This window comes from Gossypium arboreum, chromosome 12 (genome assembly GCF_025698485.1).
Source record: "Gossypium arboreum isolate Shixiya-1 chromosome 12, ASM2569848v2, whole genome shotgun sequence".
NCBI lineage: Eukaryota > Viridiplantae > Streptophyta > Magnoliopsida > Malvales > Malvaceae > Gossypium > Gossypium arboreum.
The window spans coordinates 109650014-109671825 of NC_069081.1; the positions used below are offsets into that span (position 1 = coordinate 109650014).

General features: G+C 34.7%; 2 protein-coding genes, 1 non-coding gene and 1 pseudogene across 3 annotated transcripts; 2 read left to right on the forward strand and 2 right to left on the reverse strand.

Annotated features, from left to right (window-relative positions):
* The first annotated feature begins 1409 nt into the window (after positions 1-1409).
* Positions 1410-5475, forward strand: LOC108454399 (protein COBRA-like). Its single transcript, XM_017752851.2, has 6 exons — positions 1410-1792; positions 2843-2922; positions 3354-3810; positions 4149-4308; positions 4396-4670; positions 4809-5475. Exons 1-6 carry the CDS (start codon positions 1690-1692, stop codon positions 5099-5101), a joined length of 1368 nt encoding a protein of 455 aa, XP_017608340.1. The 5' UTR covers positions 1410-1689; the 3' UTR covers positions 5102-5475.
* On the reverse strand, positions 5239-7632 carry LOC108454390 (COBRA-like protein 4; annotated as a pseudogene).
* A 10705-nt stretch (positions 7633-18337) lies between these two features.
* On the forward strand, positions 18338-20690 carry LOC108457899 (probable UDP-arabinopyranose mutase 2). Its single transcript, XM_017757105.2, has 4 exons — positions 18338-18784; positions 19453-19703; positions 19791-19959; positions 20077-20690. The coding sequence occupies exons 1-4, from the start codon at positions 18458-18460 to the stop codon at positions 20416-20418; spliced, it is 1089 nt and encodes a 362-aa protein (XP_017612594.1). The 5' UTR covers positions 18338-18457; the 3' UTR covers positions 20419-20690.
* Positions 20691-21509: 819 nt separating this feature from the next.
* On the reverse strand, positions 21510-21581 carry TRNAD-GUC (transfer RNA aspartic acid (anticodon GUC)). The gene has a single exon. It is a non-coding gene; the product is annotated as a tRNA-Asp (tRNA).
* Between the last annotated feature and the right edge of the window lie 231 nt (positions 21582-21812).

Below are 21812 nucleotides of genomic sequence, written 5' to 3' on the forward strand. Positions count from 1 at the left end.
TATATATATATTATTTTACGTATGTGTTCTTAATATTATTATTATGTATATACATTCATTGTTTTCATTTCATGTTCAATTCTAGTATTACATTATATCTTTATCGTTTATAATATTATTGTCATATTCAGTTACTTGCTTCAATGCATTTACATCTTTTGTTTATTTTTATTTCATATCAACTTGCTTTGCATTATTTCGAAAATCTTATTCTTGTTTTCCAATTAATTTCAATGCATGAGGCAACATATCGGTTTAACACCAAGTCGTCGATTTCATCGCTATGTTGGGTGAACATCAATCGACTCGTGTTAAAACGGTATATCCTTCTCAAAAAATCAAAAAAATTGAAAATTCTTGTCTTTTCAATCGGATCGCGATTAAATCTTATATTGAACTTGTGTTTTTGAAAATCAAGACAACACGTGTTTATAATATACCAATTTTGGGCGTCGCGAGGGTGCTAATACCTTCCTCGCGCGCAATCGACTCTCGAACCCTAATTTTTCTCTGGATTTTCACGTAGACCTAAATTTGGCCCTCATTTTTTAAAAAAATAAATGTCTTTCCAAAAAAAGATGATTTATTAGGTGTCCGATCATACCTAGGAGAAAAGATCGGTGGCGACTCTCATTTTTTTTAAAAAATCAAACTTCAATTTTCGAGTTTTTACTAAATCGCCACAATTAGCGACCAAAGCTAAAATTTTTAACATTAATAGTTATCAATAGCAAATGATTTAAAGTATAATTTAATATGAGAAAAAAAACCCTAAAAATAATAGTTATTGGTGAGTCCAGATTCTAATAGAAAATTAAAAACTAGTGTCGGCAAAGCCAAAATATCTTGTATTGAAATGAGACACATTGTCCATGACATAATTTCTACCTAATTGCAAAATTATATACCAAAGTGGTCCACATTTTGGTGTAAAATTATTAGAAATAATTGGCACAAAAATTGTTATTAAATAAATAATAAGAAAATTAGGAATAAATAGCTAAGGTTTGGTGGTTGAGTGCTGGGGCAATTCAACATTACAAATTCTAATTGGAGAAAAACGAAACAAAGAACACCCAGAAACGTCTCCTTTAGTCCTTTTGGCTTTTACTACTTAACAAGTCATTTGAATTCTGTGCACCGACAGTACCTGCATTTACCATTAACCCCAACCCCATGATAATATATAATAATTATATTAAATATTTTTAAATGCAATTAATAATCTAATTTTTTGTTATCTTTTATGAGTTTATGTCCAACTTGCTTTTATTCCGATTTCCATATTTAAATGTTCAGCCGTTCCATTCCAGTGTTGCCCTGCCCCCCATTTTGTTTCGTGACAATTACACAATGGAGGTTAAGAGAGTAAATTACATTATTTAAATGTAATTTTTAATTTAATAATATATGGGAAATAATTGAAGTGAAGAAAGGGGCAGGATGGTGATTTGAGTGTGTGCATGTGGTTAACGAACGAGTAATAACCGACAGCTTGCACCCATATGGATGGAGCATGTACCTCTCTGTCTCAGACTCTGTACTAAAATGCTTTTATAAGCTTCACTTGCAACTCCACAGCTGACCTCTATCTTCTCCATTTGATGTGAGAAGGATCTTTCTTTCTTTATTCTGCACATCTTAACCTTAACCACATCATAAGATAGAGATCTCTTAAACGATCGAGTTATGGAGACTGTCTTTTCTGCAGCAAGTAGATCCATTTCCAAGCTCATTAGCTTCACCGCTTTGCTTCTTTTCTTGTTTTCCTGCTCTACTTTCACTTCTACTGGTAAGTTTCCACTTCTACTTCAATCTGGTTCTTTATTTACTTCAAGATAGTTGGAGCTTGAATGTCTTTTCATTGTTTTAGTTTTGGAATCTGACTTTTGTTGATATAAAAAGGCAAATTGGGTTGCTGAGATTAGTTTCAAAACTTGATTTTCTTGTTTCTTTATAGAATGTGTTTATTGGATTTGGAAACCTTAATTCAATTATATCTCATTTTGGCTTCTGGTCTAAATTTAAAACCTTCTTCCTCAGTGAATGGATAAGCTACTTTTTTTTTCTTTCCTTTTAATCAGTTTGGTATTTGTTTAATTTCCCAAAGAGGAAAATCTAGGCATACTGACTGAAAGATCGTTTTTTTTTTAAACATTTACTGTCCTCATTCTTGCTAAAATAGCTTGCTCGATTTGGGTTTTTTTTTTAGTAACGAAGAGAGGAAAGAAAGGACTAAAACAGATGTGAACACAAGATTTATGTGGTTCTACCAACTGAAAAAGAGAAAAAAATCTACTTAGGAATGGAGATCTGTGAGGTGTGATAAAATTGTACGCTGGTTTTTTTTTTCTGAACATAGAGATGAGCAAAGTTGACCCAACAAAGATTTTAAGATTTAGTGTCATAATACAAGAGATAATTATTGAAGCTTAAATTTGAAGTCTCCATCATTAAAATCATAACTCTAATACACACACAAAAAAAAGAAGGGTGCCCACTTTTATGGTGTACCAATGGAATCATGGAACTGCTTAACATCTATGCCATTAGGCTGTATTAGCATTTCAGAATCTAACTTCTCATTTGGATCCTATATGTGTCCAGAAATTGCGACAAGTACTAAGTACTAAGTAGTGCTAGACAGGCCAAAGGTCTATACCGAGGCCAAGGCTGAAAGGGCAAACTGCTATTGATTTGCAAACTTCATCTTTCTCATGTTCATTTTGGATTTGTGATCCAGTTCCAGACCTAAATTATCAATGGTTTTTTGTTTGAAATTCAATGCCTTAAGTGTCTTGTAATTTAAAGTTTTGAGATCTTTTCTTGGTTGTTTCTGCAGAAGCTTATGATGCGCTTGATCCAACTGGAAATATCACTATCAAATGGGACGTAATAAGTTGGACCCCAGATGGCTATGTTGTAAGTTTTACCGAGGGTCCATTTTCTTTTACATACAAAAGACTAATGACTTCAACACTCAAAGGAGCATCTACTTTCTACCAGAAGTTTAAAGATCAAAGCATTCTTTTTACTTTTTCTCTGTTTGCTCTAATTTAAAGTTCTTCAAAAGACATCACTTATACATACATATTTACTTGCGTCTTGTATACAACTGCCTTTTAAAGTATGGAACAATTGAGGCGATGTCGCTGTTTCTTGTTTTCCCTTTTCTTTTGGAAGCACACTAAAAGTATATACTCTTATTCAACACATATAGAACTTATAAAACTTAGGCTGAAATTTTACCAATTCAGCATTGCAGTTCCATTATTTTTCATTTTGAAGTTAAAAAGGTGTTTTTTACTTCTTATGATTTATAATATTATTTATCCTCCTGGTGAATTTGGCAGGCTGTTGTTACAATGTACAATTTCCAACAGTATCGCCATATTCAGGCACCTGGTTGGACATTGGGGTGGACATGGGCCAAAAAGGAAGTAATCTGGAGCATGATGGGAGGCCAAACCACGGAACAAGGGGATTGTTCAAAATACAAAGGAAACGTCCCTCATTGCTGTAAAAAGGATCCCACAGTTGTGGATTTATTGCCTGGAACTCCTTATAACCAGCAGATTGCAAATTGCTGCAAAGGGGGGGTATTAAATTCATGGGTTCAAGACCCGGCCAATGCAGCAAGCTCATTTCAGGTTAGTGTGGGCGCTGCAGGAACGACGAACAAAACTGTGAGAGTGCCTAGAAACTTTACCCTGAAAGCACCAGGTCCAGGATATACTTGTGGGCCTGCCAAGATTGTGAAACCCACTAAATTCATAACGGCTGATAAAAGGAGAATAACTCAAGCTATGAGTAAGTTACTTGCTAAGCTCATGTTCTGCTCTTGTAGTAATTAAGTCAGATATGTCCCCTTTTTGGCATATTTTATAGATTTTTCATTGAGCAACACGTTACTGACTCTCATTTTAGTAATATCTACAAGCTTACATACATGCTTCACTTGTATATCTGCTGTGAGATAATTTTAAAACTTATATGATGTTATGTTCTCGATATGAATGTACATAAAAAAGTATCGAACTAAAGTACTAAAGCTTGATACATAAGTGAGATAAGATATTTTTTGTTAGTAATAAGTCAGCATGAAGGAATGAGAATTTAAGTCTCATCTTATCTGCGAATAATTGCAGTGACATGGAATGTTACATGCACATATTCCCAATTCCTGGCTCAAAAGACTCCTACATGTTGCGTCTCGCTCTCTTCCTTCTATAATAACACTATCGTGAATTGCCCGACATGTGCTTGTGGCTGTCAGAATAACTCAACTGAATCTGGGAGTTGTGTAAGGTAAGTTTCTCAATTTTCTGTCCTTCCCTCTAGTTGTCCTTTTACATTTTGCAGTCGTATTTATTTCTTGTTGATGACACTTTCCAGCGAAAGGTCTTCACATTTAGCTTCAGCTGTTCCGGGCAAATCTACCAATGCACCACCTTTGCTTCAGTGTACGAGCCATATGTGTCCAGTTCGAATTCACTGGCATGTTAAGCTCAACTACAAGGAATACTGGCGTGTGAAGATCACGATCACCAATTTCAATTACGCATTGAACTACAGTGAGTGGAATCTAGTTGTGCAACACCCCAACTTTGACAATCTTACACAACTTTTCAGCTTCAATTACAAACCATTAACTCCTTATGCTGGCTTAAGTAAGTCTATGTTTGCCATTAATTATTTCTTTGCTGTAGCAGCATTTTGTTTTCCAGAATCTGTGCATTGTTTCGGTTATATGCTAATATATGCTTTTCGACCATGAACTGAAGCTATAATAAACTTTTCTTTTGCAGATGATACTGCCATGTTATGGGGACTTAAGTTTTATAATGATTTCCTCAACGAAGCTGGTCCTCTTGGGAATGTGCAGTCAGAACTATTATTCAGAAAAGATGCATCAACTTTTACTTTTGAAAAGGGATGGGCTTTTCCACGGAGAATATATTTCAATGGTGATAACTGTGTCATGCCACCTCCTGATGCCTACCCTTGGTTGCCGAATACTGGTTTGAAGCCAATTATCTCTATGTTTCAGCCAGTCATGATGATCTTGGCGTCATGTGTTTTCTTATGGGCTAATATGTGATGAATGCTGTCTGCGGAAACCGCTAAAGCTATTTGTTCGACATCCTGCAATTTGCATCTGATTTCATATTATCACACTGAAGCTTTTGATGATCGATTCAATGGTGTTGGAATAGTTTGGTGCGGCAATGTAACATGCTAAAGAGTGGATCAAGGTGCACAATCTCTGGTCCGTATAGCATGTGGTGTATTATTTATATGTTGGGGTTTGTAATTTACACCATTTCTTTTTGGAGTTAACTGCTTTGTTGTATGTTTCATTCACATCATACACATGATCGATTTATTTGTAGAATATCCTTGAACAAGTTTATAGCATTGTATTCAGGAACATCTCTGAGAAATTATAGTGATATATTGTTTGTTTTGTTCCAATTGAGACATGCACCGTGATGCATTGATGCAGCTCAAAAGCAATTGCATTTAGTTCACATTTTTTTCCCAACTACTATAACAAATTGTCCCATCCGGACTTGATCTGTAAGCTTCTAGAAATCGTCCCAACAAAGCTCTACGGTAAACAAACCACTCTTCTTATGTGTTGCAATAGTTTCTTAGAATCTTCTTCTCTGCATGCGATCTCTAAAGGGTCAAAATAACATAAGGAGTGATAACATCATTGCCGATACTGCAATCGAATTAATTTTGGCAGAGTTTGGTAGAAAAGGGTAGGTATCTGGAGGTGGCAGCAAGCATTCATCGCCGTTAAAGTAGACTTTCCGAGGAAATGCCCACCCCTGCTTGAAGGTAAATGTATCCTTGTTTTTCCCTAGGAGCACCTCTGACTGAACATTTCCTTGAGGCCCTGCTTCCATTAATAGGTCATTGTAGAATTTCATGCCATAAAACATGCCTGTATCGTCTGCATCGATCAAGGTGTTAATGAGTCTGGGTTCCGATAATGCTTTGTCAGGTTAGTTCTGCAAGAGTTTCATTAAATAGAAATGAGTTTCAGGCACTCACTTATGGATTCATAGGGCACCAGAGGCTTGTAATCGAAACTAAAGACTTGGGTGACGGAGTTGAGATTCGGATGCTGTGCAACAAGTGTTTACTGTGTGTAGTTCATGCGGTAATTAAAATTCGTGATGGCGATCTTCACACGCCAGTAGTCCTTGTAGTTTAATTTAACATGCCAATGCACCCTAATAGGGCACATATGATGTGTGCATTGCAGCAATGGTGCATTGTCTTTCCTTGGAGTGTTTATCCCTTTCCTATGTGCCTGCTTTGAATCACTCCTGCAAAATCGAGCCATAATGAGCTTTGAGCACCAGGAATGAAATTATCGTCCAAATTTATAATGTAAACACTTGAATATAGAGATTCAGCGAGAGGCTTACATAACACAGTTGTTTTTGTTCTGGCATCCGCAAGCACAAGCAGGGCAAGGTGTGATAGTCTCGTTATAGAAATACGAGAACGAAACACAACAACTCGGGTTCCTTGAGGCGAGATATTGTGAATAAGTGCATGTCACATTCCATGTCACTGCGTTAATGGAAAAAGTTTAGACGACTGTGGAGAATTCAGTAGAGAGTTGCATTTGCAGGTGAAAGAATGCTTACTCAATGCCTGAGTTTTTCTCCTACGATCAGGTGTGAGGTAGACTGTAGAAGGCACGACTTTAGCAGGTCCGCAAGTGTAGCCTAGTCCTGGACCGAGCAAATTGAAATTTTTGGGAAGTTTAACCGTCTTATTCGAAGTTCCTGCAAGTCCGACACTCACTTGAAAGGCTGTGACGGAACCTGTAGGATCTTGGCCCCAAGCAGACATGACGCCGGCCTTAAAACAATTGGAGAACTGCTGGTTGTAAGGAACTCCAGGGAGCAAATCAACCACTATAGGATTTTTCTTACTACAGTGAGGTACATTTCCTTTGAACTTGGAACAGTCTCCTTGCTCAGTAGTTTGAGCCCCTACCATGGACCATATCACTTCTTTCTTAGCCCATTGCCACCCTAGGGTCCATCCAGGGTTCATGATGCTACGATACATTTGGAAGTTGCTCATCGTCACTGCAGCCTATTAGAACACAAAGATCAATATAGACCATGATCAAGGCCTCTCCCCTTAGCCCAGTAGCATAAACACAAAGATCAATACTCCTATTTGAAACTAGCAGCATAATCACTCAAAACCAAGTTACATAGGCGAGAAGCAAGTCTTCTTCCACAATTTGTTACTAAAAGTCAATATAAAGAAAATCACAAGCTGACACGTTAAAGAAACCCACCACATAGCCATCTGCTGTCCAAGAGACAATATCCCATTTTATTGTTATATTTCCAGTTGGATCCAATGGATCATATGCATCTAAAAACATCAACTAAAAATTAGAAATCAGTGGTAGCAAAAATAGATCAAACATGAAATTTTGTTTTTTGTAGCAGGAACTTTACCAGCATTAGGAAGCATTAGAAGAAACAAAACAACCGGAATACATGTGGACTTCATTCCTGGAAATAAGCAGCATTTCCGACACCCATAATAACACGTTTGGGTAGATTGATTGAATCTCATTTCTTCCATTGAAGTCTCCAAAAATTCAGAGCAAAGAACTCAAAGGAGAGAGTGGTTTGTAAGTTGTGTTTGTATTACTGCATTGTGTTAAATAAAGGTAAGGGAAAAGTCTAATAATATTGGCAATGAATGAAGCTTGGAAAATGTCTTACCAACTGGTTGTTAATATGTCATGGGAAATTTAATTTTTAATTTGAAACACGAACACACACAAAAGGTATAATTGTCTGCATTTTGAAGCAAAACTTTAAGCAAGAATGATGGCAAAGCTGACAGGAAATTTTGAGAGTTTATGAAGCAGCAGAAGTGCTCAAAGATTATTCAAGCTTTCAGTGCATTGCTTCTATGCCAAGAATCTGGATATTTCCCTGCCGTACCCTATTCCTTTTAAAGATCCATCTTCATTCCCTTTTCTTACTATCCTCGGCTTAAAATCAAATTTCCATTAAAAAGTCATAACGAAAAAACCAGTAGTAATACAAATATGACAGTGAGATAACACGTCAAAAATTTTATAAAAATTTATATAACATTTTAAAAATGATTTATGACAAAAAAAGGTAACAGGAAACTGTAGGGTTTAAAAGGATTGGATTCGGCGTCCAGAGGATGGGGGAGCAAGGCAAATTAAAGATACAAGGTAGTGAATCTGATATCTCAGCTCATTTTCAGAGAAAACAAAATTAAAGATATAAGTTAGTGAATCTGATATCTCAGCTCATTTTTAGAGAAAACAAAATTAAAGATATAAGGTAGCTCTCTTGTACGTTATATCCATTATTATTTCTTCCGAATAACCTTTTCACTATATCTATGTAGGGTTATTGAAAGGGAACCATAATCTGAATGCTCTTACATTATGGGTTGGATTGAGTTGAGGCTTCCTAAAATTAGACACCTTCATGCTCTTTGCAACGAGTCATGGCAAGTTAAAGTTTCACATATAAGTCGTGATCGGAATAGTTGCGCAGACTGTATGGCCCGTATCCAGCGGAATTGACCATATTTTAGGCCCCTCCAGTGGCTGTTCGCGGGTGTCTACTGCAAGACTATGCTGGTGTAAATAAATTTATGTTAGCAACTGCTGGGAGAAATTATTGTTACTCCACTTTCTAACTTTGCTCAATCAACTTAACATCCAACCAGACTTGTTTGACAGGGATCGGGTTACTTTTCGGTCGGATATATCATGTATAGCCCAAGTGTTGGGGCCCTTATAAGGAGGCAAAACCCTTCAACTTGAAGGGTTGCACGGGTTCCTCTTAACTACACTGCTGGACATTTCCTTGAAATAACCAGCTTCCACGAATAGTCGCTTATTGGACTTGGCCACCCACAAATAGCAGGAAATAATAATAAAACCCTTGTATAATGTGTATATATTGATAATGTGAGTTCTCTTCAAATATATTCTGGTTCAAATACTATCATACGTGAGTTATCTAACCTAATTGTTCATTGTTATGGTTTTTTCTTTTTGTACAAAAGGAACAAATTAGATAGATAACACGTACGATATAAAATATTCCCGTTAGCATCAGTTGTCAAAAGAGGGGAAAGACTCGGAGGGGACACATCACAAACAAAAGATGGTGTTGAACAATAGTATCTGAGATAGACAAAGTAAGAACATCCATACATCTATTCTTTACATTAAACATGCACTTAAGTGACATTCTTTTCCAACCTTGATGGGAGAGCCTTACAATCAGAAACAAAAGTTGAAAGTAAAAAAATTAGCAAAGGAAGCCTTGCGTATCATCAATTTCAAGATGACACAAATGCTAACTCTGCCACTAGTATATGGTATACCACGATAGTTAGGAATTTATAATCCATCTTTCATTCTCATCATGAATGATCACCCCAACATCTGTCTTAGAATTAAGTTTCGCCCACCCTCTTTTAGTGGCCTCTCTATGATCAGTGTGGGGATAGCACATCTTGTAGTCTTGATAGTGAGTGCATGAACAGATCCTGCTTGATGCAGCGCACGTTAGGGAGCGTGATCATGCAATGCAATTTACCTTACCAAATGGGACATATTATTGTTGCTCCATTAATGTTAAAGTGTGTAGTGGAGTGTGATCATGCAACTAGACTTGTTAAATATAGGTTAGACTTAATTTTCGGTCTGACATGATCCCCTCAATTACAGCAATTAGCAATTATTGGGTTGTATGGGTTCTTCTAATTACAGTGTTGGACCTTTCCTTCAAATAACAATCTTCCTTTTTATCAGTCGCTTATTGGGCTTGGTCAACCACCACTTATGGAATGAGTTTCAACTCTTACAATACAACATTTAATAGTGGTTTTCTCTGTGAAGGTCAAAATAAGTACAGCAAAAGCATAATCAAAATCATAAACCGTCATAATCTCTCAAAACCCCACACAGTGATTTAAAAATCGGTAAAGCACAACTTAAATCTGAGTTTTTTTTTACCAGAAAAAGCGATCTATAGATTTTCTGTGGGCACTGAAAAGCTTAATAAATCCTTGCATCGTCTCTCCCGTGGATGGATCATTCAAGTTTTCTTTATGAAGGCGTTCTCTACAATTGAAGAGGAAGGCAAACGAAAACTAGAATGATTAATAGCAGTGAAGAACGGCTGGCGGCAGTGAAAGAGATAAAATGAAACCCTAAAAATAAAACCCAGTATGAACTTTTTCTACTCTTCTTAATTGTAATTGGTGAGAGCCATCTTTTCAATTTTAAAATCTTTAGGTATTTATATATTTTAAATTTCGGAAATAATTTATATTAGAATCATATCATAAAGTATAATTTTAATATTAAAATATTATTATACACTTATCCTTAGTATAGTTTTTCAATTAAAATTGTTTTCTATTTTGATATTATACATTTTTTAGAGTATATTGAATAATAAGAATGGTTTATTATTTTAAAGTTTCTAAAATTATATATTTTAGTATTATTTTAATATAAATTATTTTCATAAATATACCAAATATAAATATAATAATGATTACGCAGAAAATTTCTGAAACAACCGACAGCCAATGATGACCCAGTCAACCAATTTTCCAGTTTCCATATACAGTGTTAAAAGATAGAGTTACAGGGCCAGTCATCCGGACAAGGAAAAAAAGGTAACCTCCCTCTGCCAATCCGCCACGTGTGTGTCATTGACATGACTTTTTCCTTGGCGCACATGGAACACTCAGGCACGTCACTGTACCGTTCTCCACATAGATCGTGTTGACAACGCTCATCTCACACGTGCCAACTTTATTATTACAATTGTAAAAAGGAGTTGGGAAAAAGTGAGAGGAAATAAAAGATAATTTTTTTATTTCTAAAATATCATTTTATCCTTGATTTATTTTAATAATTTATTTTATTATCTTTTATCAAATTAATAAACTGTCAAAATTATTTTTGTATTTTTGAATTATTTGGACTCTTTATTTTTAAGTTTGTAAAAGTTGATTTATATTTTTAACGCTTATAATTATTATTTTATGAAGAACATTAATTTTATAATTTATAATTTAATTTAATTATTATATGTTATTTGAATAGGTTTTAATTGAAAGTTTTATTTAAACAAATTATTTACTTTACTTTTCACATCTTAACCAAATAAAAATGTTAAAATTACTTTCCTTTTCTTTCTTTTATTAATTTTAGCTATTTAAACGATAAATAAATATTTGTGATAAAAAAAACAAAAACATTTCTTGCTTTTCTTTAAACTTCCCTTCCTTCTCTTCCCTCCTGTCCTTTATTTTTAATTATCTAAACATAGGATTAGTTTCCATTATAATAAAAAATAATAATTTAATAAAATGTTAGTAAATGAAATAATAAAAAGATTAAACTTTGAAAAGATAATAAACAATTATTTACAATTTTAAGTACAATTAAATTGTCTAAATTAAAATTAAAATAATTTAGAGAAAAACCCAAATATAATTTACACAAGAGAAGATTAAAACCTAAAAACTCGACATCCCGACACCTCATTTTTACTATTAAAGCAAAGATTGAAAATAAATTAATTTAATAATTAAATCATGACGTTGAATTTAAGTTTTTTATTCTCTTAATTAAATAAGTTTTAAGCTAATAATATTTAAATATTATTTTAATTTAAATATTTGGTATTTAAATTTTAAATCTCTATCTAATCTTAATTTTATTAATGATATAAATTTCCAAAATCTAATGCAGTTCTATTATTAAAATTTAGGTTATACTTTTAAGTACATTGCCACTTCAAATAATAAAAAAATTTCTATTTAGATTTTGAGACGAAAGAATACCTTATTTATATTAAGATCATAATTAAATATGTCGAAATTTTTCATGGGTTATCGAAACTATAGATAGTCTAGAGTCCATAAATAACTGAAAAAATCTATGCTGATAAAAAATGAGTGACAAAAAAAGACAAAAAAAGTTATCATTACATTATAAGAAAGAAATTCACTTGTTTAGTTCTTTAGTTCTTAAGGAGCACAAAAGAAAGAATAAAAGAGGAGGGGGCCGATTGAGAAAATAAGAGTAGAGAAAATTTGCAATAAATGATCTATCTGTATTTAACGTACCAACTTCAAATATTTAAAATAAAAAGCGAAAGTCTTTATTTCGAAATACTTTGAATATGAGATGAATTTATTATTTTGATTTCTTACTTGTTTTGTTACTGAATTAAGTTGAGCGGTTTTACATTTACAAACTATTAGAGTTAAGTGACTCGAATCCTTATTTAAATAAAATACAGTGATAAAATAAAATAAAAGAAGAATCCATATAGAATTACACTTCTTTTATTTTATTTTTAGAATAAGGTTTTTTAAATCTTATTAAATACCATCTATTTGAAATTGATTAGAATAAGGTGTTTCAGTCTTACTAGAATATAGCTTTACAAGCCCATAAATAGACATAGTCTATTCTCTTGTACATAATTTGAATTCGACATAGTGAATTTTCTTCTCCTCTGCCCGTGGTTTTTTTTCCCGAAAGGGTTTCCACGTAAAAATCTTTGTGTGTTCTTTATTTTATTTTTATTTTATTTTTATTATTTTCACAAATTGGTATCAGAGCTTTCGAGTTGTTTATCTCGATCACGGTAATGGCGTCTTTAAAGTATAAAATTTCGCTGTTGGATCGCAACACCAGATTTGTGTTGTAGCAGATTAAGATGCAAGCAGTTCTTGCGCAGATGGATCTGGAAGATGCCCTGCTAGGGATAGATAAGATGCCTTCGACATTAATAGATGAAGAGAAGAAGCGTAAGGATCGAAAGGCGTTAACACAATTACATCTGTATTTATCTAACGAAATTTTGCAGGATGTGATGAAAGAGAAGACCGCCACTGCATTATGGAAGAGGCTAGAACAATTATGTATGTCGAAAACTCTAACAAGCAAGTTGCATATGAAGCAACGTCTTTATGCTCATCGTTTGGAGGAATGTGCGTCTGTACACTAACACTTAACAGTGTTTAAAGAAATTCTCTCAAACTTGGAGGCCATGGAGGTTCAGTATGATAAGGAAGATCTAGGGTTGATTCTATTTTGTTCGTTGTCCCCGTCTTATTCAACCTTTAGAGACATGATTTTATATAGCCGCGAGTCTCTCACAGTTGATGAGGTTTATGATTCTTTGACCTCGTATGATAAGATGAAGCATCTTGTGGTTAAACCCGACTCTCAAGAAGAGGGTCTTATTGTTCTTGGGAGACAAGATCGGAATGCTGATGATGATCGTAGAAGGACACAGGAACGAAATCCTCGCGGTAAATCTAAGGGTAGATCAAGGTCTTCAAACAGAGGTAAAACTTGCAACTTCTGCAAGAAAAAAGGGAACATTAAATCTGAGTGCTACAAGCTACAAAATAAGATTAAAAGGGAGGTCATGAATCAAAGGAAAACAACCGAAAATTCGGTGAAGGCGATGTTTTAGAAGACTACAGCGATGGTGAACTTCTAGTCACTTCTATCAATGATTCTAAAGTAAGCGAGGAGTGGATACTTGATTCAGGCTGCACCTTCCACATGAGTCCCAATCGGGATTGGTTTATAACTTACAAAATAGTGTTTGAAGGTGTTGTTTTGATGGGAAATAATGCTTCGTGTAAAATCGCAGGTGTTGGAACAATTAAAGTTAAGATGTTTGATGGAGTTGTCAGAACACTTAGTGACGTACGACATGTTCCAGAATTGAAAAGAAATTTAATTTCGTTGAGTACTCTTGATTCAAAAGGGTACAGATACACAGCTAAAAGTGGGGTTTTAAAGATTTCCAAAGGGTCCCTTGTTGTGATGAAAGGGCAGAAAAAGATTGCCAAGTTATATGTTTTGCAGGGTTCTACTGTTACTGGTGATGCAGCTGTCGCTTCCTCTTCCTTGTCAGATGGTGATATTACTAAACTTTGGCATATGCGCCTAGGGCATATGAGTGAGGATGGCATGGCAGAATTGACTAAAAAATGACTTTTTGATGGGCAAGGAATTTACAAATTGAATTTTTGTGAGCACTGTGTTTTTAGGAAGCAAAAGAGAGTTCGATTCACCAAAGGTGGAGCTAATTATATGCTAACCTTTATTGATGATTTTTCTAGAAAATTTTGGGTGTTCTTCCTGAAGCAGAAAAGCGATGTGTTTTTCGCATTTAATTCTTGAAAAATTATGATTGAAAAACATACGGGAAAACAGATAAAATACCTCCGCACAGACAATGAATTAGAGTTTTGCTCTGATAAGTTTAATAGATTGTGCAAATCAGAAGGGATTGTGAGACACTTGACAGTTCGCCATACTCCACAGCAAAATGGCGTTGCAGAACGAATGAACTGCACGATCATGGAGAAATTTCGATGTATGTTGTCAAATGCCAACTTACCAAAATCATTTTGGGCAGAAGCAGTCTCTACTGCATGTTTTTTTATCAACCGATCTTCATCCGTTGCTATTGAGAAAAAGACTCCACAAGAAGTATGGTCTGGTAATCCTACTAATTATTCTGATTTATAGATTTTTGGTTGTCCTGCGTATGCTCATGTTGATAATGGAAAATTGGAACCGATATCCATTAAATGCGTTTTTCTTGGTTATAAAGCTGGTATAAAATGGTATAAGTTATGGTGTCCTGAAAATAGAAAAGTTGTGATTAGCAGAGATGTTGTTTTTGATGAAACTGCTATGCTACCTAACTTATCTCTTAAAGACTCTTCTAATAAAAAAATCAAAAGCAGGTGGAGGATCAGATTAATACAGAGTCGACTCCTCAAGCCAGTACAAAAATTGATAATAGAGTTGCTTCTTTGCTGCAATACTCTATTGCCAAAAACAGAACTAGAAGAGAAATTAAACCTCCAAAGAAATATGCTCAGGCTGATCTAGTTGCTTATGCTTTAAATGTGGCTGAAGATATAAATGCGAATCAAGAGCCATCTAATTATTCTGAGGCGATTGGATGTGAAGACTCAGAAAAATGAATGTTTGCTATGCAAGAAGAGATAGAATCACTCCATAAAAATAAAACATGGGATCTTGTGAAACTTCCTAAAGGTAAAAAGGTTGTTCGTTGTAAATGGGTATTTAAAAAGAAAGAAGGGACTCCAGGAGTTGAGGAACCCAGATATAAAACAAGACTTGTTGCAAAGGGTTACAGTAAAATTTCAGAAGTGGACTTCACAGATGTGTTCTCCTTAGTTGTTAAGTATAGTTCGATTCGAGCTTTGTTTGGTATTGTGGCCATGCATGACTTGGAGCTTGAGCAGTTAGATGTAAAAACTGCATTTCTACATGGAGAACTTGAGGAGGATATTTACATGCAACAACTAGAAGGTTTTATAGCCTCAGAAAAAAGAGGACTATGTTTGCTTGCTAAAAAAGTCCCTTTACAGTTTGAAACAGTTACCAAGACAATGGTACAAGAGGTTTGATTCCTTTATGACTTCCCATGATTTCAAAAGAAATAGTTTTGATAGTTGTGTTTACTTTAAGAAAAACAGTGACGGTTCTTTTGTGTATCCACTTTTTTATGTTGATGACATGTTGATGTAGCAAAAGATAAAGGAGAGATAAGAAAGGTCAAAGCCCAACTAAGTAAAGAATTTGAGATGAAAGATTTTGGACCAGTAAAGAAGATACTTGGAATGGAGATTCTCAGAGATAGAAAAACAAGTAAATTGTACCTAAGTTAGAAGGGGTACATTGAGAAAATTCTTTGCAGGTTCAATATGCAGAGTGCTAAGCCTGTTAGTACTCCTTTAGCAGCCCATTTCAGACTTTCATCGGCTTTGTCTCCACAATTAGATTATGAGATTGAGTACATGTCACATGTTCCATACTCTAGTACAGTGAGATCTCTCATGTATGCTATGGTTTGTTCACGTCCAGATTTATTATATGCAGTTAGTGCAGTTAGCAGATATATGGCGAATCCCAGTAAAGAACACTGGAAAGCAGTTCAATGGATTTTAAGATACTTACGAGGTACTACTGATGTTTGCTTATAGTTTGGAAGAACTAGAGATGGAGTCATTGGGTATGTTGATGCTGATTTTGCTGAAGACCTTGATAGAAAAAGATCTTTCACAGGTTATATCTTTACAATAGGAGGTTGTGCAATCAGTTGGAAAGCCATTTTACAATCTACAGTCGCTTTGTCTACCACTGAAGCTGAGTACATGGCGATTACTGAGGCTTGTAAAGAAGCTATTTGGTTGAAGGGACTATTTAGTGAACTCAATGAAGACCTTCAAATCAGCAAAGTATTTTGTAACAGTCAGAGTGCCATCTTTCTTACAAAAGATCAAATGATTCATGAGAGAACAAAACACATTGATGTTCAGTATCATTTTGTTCGTGATATTATTGCTCGTGGTGATATTGTTGTGAGCAAAATTAGTACTCATGAAAATCCTGCGGATATGATGACTAAGTCACTTCCTATAACCAAGTTTGAGCATTGCTTAGACTTGGTTGGTGTTCATTTTTTAAGTTAAACCCTTAAGGGGTTTTATGGAAGAGGTGGAGAACTTGTTCGTTGAGAGTTCGCGATGAAGAACTTGTTCATTGAAAATTCGTGTCAAGGTGGAAACTGTTAGAATTAAGTGACTCGAATCCTTATTTAAATAAAATACAATGGTAAAATAAAATAAAAAAAGAATCCATATAGAATTACACTTCTTTTATTTTATTTTTAGAATAAGGTTTTTTAAACCTTGTTAAATATCATCTATTTGATATTGATTAGAATAAGGTGTTTCAGTCTTACTAGAATATGGCTTTACAAGCCTATAAATAGACATAGTCTATTCCTCTTGTAAATAATTCGAATTCGACATAGTGAATTTTCTTCTCCTCTGCCCGTGGTTTTTTTTCCCGAAAGGGTTTCCACGTAAAAATCTTTGTGTGTTCTTTATTTTATTTTTATTATTTTCACACAAACACACAGAAAACAATTTCTGTAGAAAAGAACAATTTTTTTTTATGTTATGACTCTTCCATATATGTCTGCTTTGGTTTGAATGGACATTTTGAAGAAATTTTAGTTTAGTTTTACAATAAAAAAAAAGAAGGGAATTCTTGGATTGAGTTTTTTCTTCCCAACGAGAAAGCATATCACATATTGAAAATATGGAGGTTTAATTGAAATGGTTAAGTAAGAAGTGAATTGGATTTGATGACTAAGTATTCGAGAGTCCTCTCTAGATATTCAAGCTTGAACTCTCTTCCTCTCATTTTATTTTTGGCAACCTAGGGTAAAGTCACACACTCAAAATATACATGGTCAAGAGTTAAAGACTAAACAAAAAATGAGTCTTAACCTTAATAGTTAAATGTAAGTTTCCTTTCTTTCAGCCCTAGGTTTGAGCTACTTCTTTCCCTTTCATTTTCTTTTGAATTTCGACGGCTTTGGGTAAATTTACAAGTTTCTCCCCTAGGTTTTCAAACCTTAGCTATTTAATCATTTTTTTCCCATTTTGATTAGGATTTCCTCTTTTCAAAAATTCTAGTAAAATTCCACTTTATCTTCTATTTCTTTTCATTTCATTTTCTTTACATCATATTTTCATCCTATTGTTGTTGATTATTTTCCTTTCCCAAATCAATCATCCCCTGTTCAATCGTTTCTATATTGATTTTGTAATTTCCATAAATAACATCCGTATCATTGCCAAAAAAACAATAAACACATTTGTTTTGATGATAGATCTTGTATTTTTATAATATTACTATCCGACGTTAATCTTTCGTTTGATTAATCAATATTTTACGCTTCTTGACAAATTCTTGATAATCTTGTTGAAATCTTGACACCAATTATTAATTTGAAATTATTCAAAATATTATTTTTATTAAATTTGTTCTTAAAATTATTCAAAATTAAAACTAAATAGTAAAATTCAATGACAAAGCTTAATAATAAAAAAGGAAAAAACTGAAGTAATAATATTGAGATAATATTCAATCGGCTAAAATCTTAATACCTTAACTATACAATGAAAAGAAAAGAAAAGATGATATATTGTTAATTTTATTTTAACAAAGTAAAATAGATATAAAATCTAAAGCTTAAATTTATTTATTTTAATCTTATGGTTAAAATCATTTTGATTTTTATATTTTAAATTTTAAAAATTTTCACTACAAATAAAATCGAAATGGTAGGCTGCGTTTTCCTACTAAAGAAAAGTTACCTTAATTATGTTCGCACGTGCCACCCGCTGTAAATCCTACTCTTATAAAAACACGGTTCCCCTCTTTCATTCCCATATCTCACACAGTCAAACTCTCCCCTCCCTTCCTCTCTGCTTTTACTTTGCTAAGTCCAAGCTTTCGACAATGGCCGAACCCTCTACCATTTCACCAGCTCCCCTCTTGACAGATGAGCTCGACATAGTCATTCCAACCATTCGGAACTTGGACTTTTTGGAGATGTGGAGGCCCTTTTTCCAGCCTTACCATCTCATCATTGTTCAAGATGGTGATCCTTCCAAGACCATCAAGGTTCCGGAGGGCTTCGACTATGAGCTTTACAATAGGAACGATATCAACAGGATTTTGGGTCCTAAGTCTTCTTGTATCTCTTTCAAGGATTCTGCTTGTCGCTGCTTTGGTTACATGGTTTCCAAGAAGAAGTACATTTATACCATTGATGATGATTGCTTTGTAAGCTAAAATACTTATCTCTTTCCTCCTTTTCAATTTTGGGTTTCGGTTTTATAGAAAAAAAAAAAACAAGTATCTGGTACCTTTGGAGATCTGGGTTTCAGTCAATTCTTGGAATTGGAATTGGGTTCTTTTATTTTTACTGTTCTGCATGTGGGTTTTATGTGTTGGATCCTGATGTGATCTTTTAGTCTTCTGGGCATGCAAGTTTAGATCTTGATGTGATTTGGGAATTTTGAATTTTGTTTAGTATTAAAGTTAAAATGTTCTTTTTTAATACAATTTAGTGGTATTTCCCCATCTTGATTTGCTATTTGGATCTGCAACCTTTTCCCTGCTCCCCGGCTTTAGCAAATAACATGTATTTATCTGTGTTTCCTGGTATATTTTCTATAGTTATCTGCTTTTACTTGTTAGGCTTTCGAGATAGTCATCCTACATTTACTCATTAACTAATGTTGAGCCGTTGTTCATTCAATGGTGATGTAAATCTTAGTAGCCTTTGTTAACAATTTCTTAGTCTTTTGCTGTTTTGTCATGTTTGTAAATTTTGAAATGTAGGTCGATTTTCAATGAGATCTGACCATGAAGTGTTGTGCTTTTCTGGTATTCTATACTCCATCTTGCCATGTATGTAAATCTGAAGTTCGAGGCTGCTTGTGATACAGGTTGCGAAAGATCCGTCCGGCAAAGACATTAACGCACTGGAGCAGCACATAAAGAACCTTCTTTGTCCATCTACTCCGTTTTTCTTCAACACTCTCTATGACCCGTACCGAGCTGGTGCAGATTTCGTTCGTGGGTACCCATTCAGTCTCCGTGAAGGTGTTCCCACTGCCGTTTCTCATGGCCTCTGGCTCAACATCCCGGATTATGATGCACCAACTCAGCTTGTCAAGCCTCTTGAGAGAAACACCAGGTGTGTGTATATATATAACCTTCACATTTTGTCTGACTTGTGTACTCGTACAAATGAAGACTAATTCCAATGTCTAATTTCTACCAGGTACGTTGATGCTATTATGACAATACCGAAGGGAACCCTCTTTCCCATGTGTGGTATGAATCTGGCATTCAATCGTGAATTGATCGGCCCTGCTATGTACTTTGGACTCATGGGTGATGGTCAGCCTATTGGTCGATACGATGATATGTGGGCTGGCTGGTGTACCAAGGTATCTCATCATTCTTGCCATCACCTTCTGATTTGTTGCTATTACACTTGTCTGTAGCTTTATGTAAGTTTCCTATTACACTGCAACCGTTAATATAGCCTGTCGGTTCATATTCAGGTCATATGTGATCACCTCGGACTGGGAGTGAAGACAGGATTGCCTTACATTTGGCACAGCAAAGCGAGCAACCCGTTCGTGAATCTTAAGAAAGAATACAAAGGAATTTACTGGCAAGAAGAGTTGATCCCGTTCTTCCAGTCTGTTACCCTTCCTAAGGACTGCACCTCGGTTCAGAAATGCTACATCGAAATCTCCAAGCAGGTCAAGGCAAAACTAGGCAAGGTAGATGACTACTTCAACAAGCTGGCTGATGCTATGGTGACCTGGATCGAAGCATGGGATGAGCTGAATCCATCTGGTGCAAAATCCGCCGAGCTGTCCAATGGTGCTTCGAAGTAGGCTTGTTCAGTAAGCAGCTAACATATTGTTTAGCAGCCCTAGGCTTGTTTGGGGATCACCGACACTTGCCAAAGCTCCATTGCTTGGAGTGCTTATTTTGCAGGTTGGAGGAGGATGGACACATTGTTATTTTATCATATTATTACTGAGTTTAGAACAATAAAAAAATGGATGGCTTTATGGCTTTTTATGTATTTGGCACTAGAAATTGATGGCTTATATCTTAAATTATTTTTATTTAGACAATGATTGGGATTGTTTCTTTTTGAAAAGTTGTTCTTGTTATTGAATTCGAATTCTAATTTTAATTTGTGGAATATCAACGAATCGGATTTTAAGATATTTATTGTATGATTTCTAAAACATGATTGAACCTACATAGAATAAAAATATATACGCATAGTTACCAAAGTACGTGGATGTTTCCGCCAAATATTCATACCAAGAGTCTTTGTGCCGGCAGATAGATCTTGGAACTGTGACAAAGCTGTAATTTTATTGTCGGTATTGGGCAGTGGAGTCCCATGTGATGTGATCCCAAATCCAATAATCCGACCTTGTTTCCTTGTATTAGAGCAATGCATGGACATTGACATTCCAGCGAAGCATCATTAGGTTTCCACGAAAAGGAAAATAACATCAGACAAAACTGTCATCTTCTTGTTCTTCGGAACATCCAGCTCATTTTGGGATTTTGATTTGGTCCCACCCTCTCCCTCCTAACTTCATTATTTATCTCTTATTTAATTTTTCATTTTTTTGGTATATCGTTTTTGAATGATCTGTTTATATTATAGGCTTCGTATATAATCATTGAGAATCCAAAGTTTTATTTGCCTCAATGTGTTATAAAAGAAAATCAAAAACTGATTTTTTTCATTTTTTTTATTATGTCAAGAATATTAATTTAATTATAAAATGTTAGTCATGGTTAAACCAAAAGCCCGTAAATGCGGTTAATGATTGAATCTGTGGTTATGCTTACATAAAGAAGACCTCCCAAATTCAATTTCACCGACCAAATCTCTACTGGAATGGGGCCACGACCTTTTTAGCCCATAAAAGGATTTCAGCAAAAAGACTATACTATACGCCGTTGCCGGGGATCGAACCCGGGTCACCCGCGTGACAGGCGGGAATACTCACCACTATACTACAACGACTTTGTTGTTGGTTTTTTCTACTATTAGTTATTTGTTGCATTTTCCTTCTCATAGATTGTTGACCTTTTCACAGACTGAACACTTCTGTAGTTATTGCTATCATCTTTTTGGGTAAGTTTACACTTTATTCACTTAATCACAAGTTATACAATAAGATTTTGGGACCTCATTTATAGCTATATTCTAATAATTTCGTTACCATCTAGCCTCCTCTTTCAATAAAAAAATATA

What these genes read in the sequence shown, in the direction of transcription:
- LOC108454399 (XM_017752851.2), top strand. Translation starts at nt 1,690, where the DNA reads ATGGAGACTGTCTTTTCTGCAGCAAGTAGATCCATTTCCAAGCTCATT. An exon ending in GAGAATAACTCAAGCTATGA is followed by an intron (nt 3,811 to 4,148) that starts GTAAGTTACTTG and finishes GAATAATTGCAG; the next exon opens with TGACATGGAATGTTACATGC. An exon ending in AACTCCTTATGCTGGCTTAA is followed by an intron (nt 4,671 to 4,808) that starts GTAAGTCTATGT and finishes TTTCTTTTGCAG; the next exon opens with ATGATACTGCCATGTTATGG.
- LOC108457899 (XM_017757105.2), top strand. Translation starts at nt 18,458, where the DNA reads ATGGCCGAACCCTCTACCATTTCACCAGCTCCCCTCTTGACAGATGAG. An exon ending in CCTCTTGAGAGAAACACCAG is followed by an intron (nt 19,704 to 19,790) that starts GTGTGTGTATAT and finishes AATTTCTACCAG; the next exon opens with GTACGTTGATGCTATTATGA. An exon ending in GGGCTGGCTGGTGTACCAAG is followed by an intron (nt 19,960 to 20,076) that starts GTATCTCATCAT and finishes GTTCATATTCAG; the next exon opens with GTCATATGTGATCACCTCGG.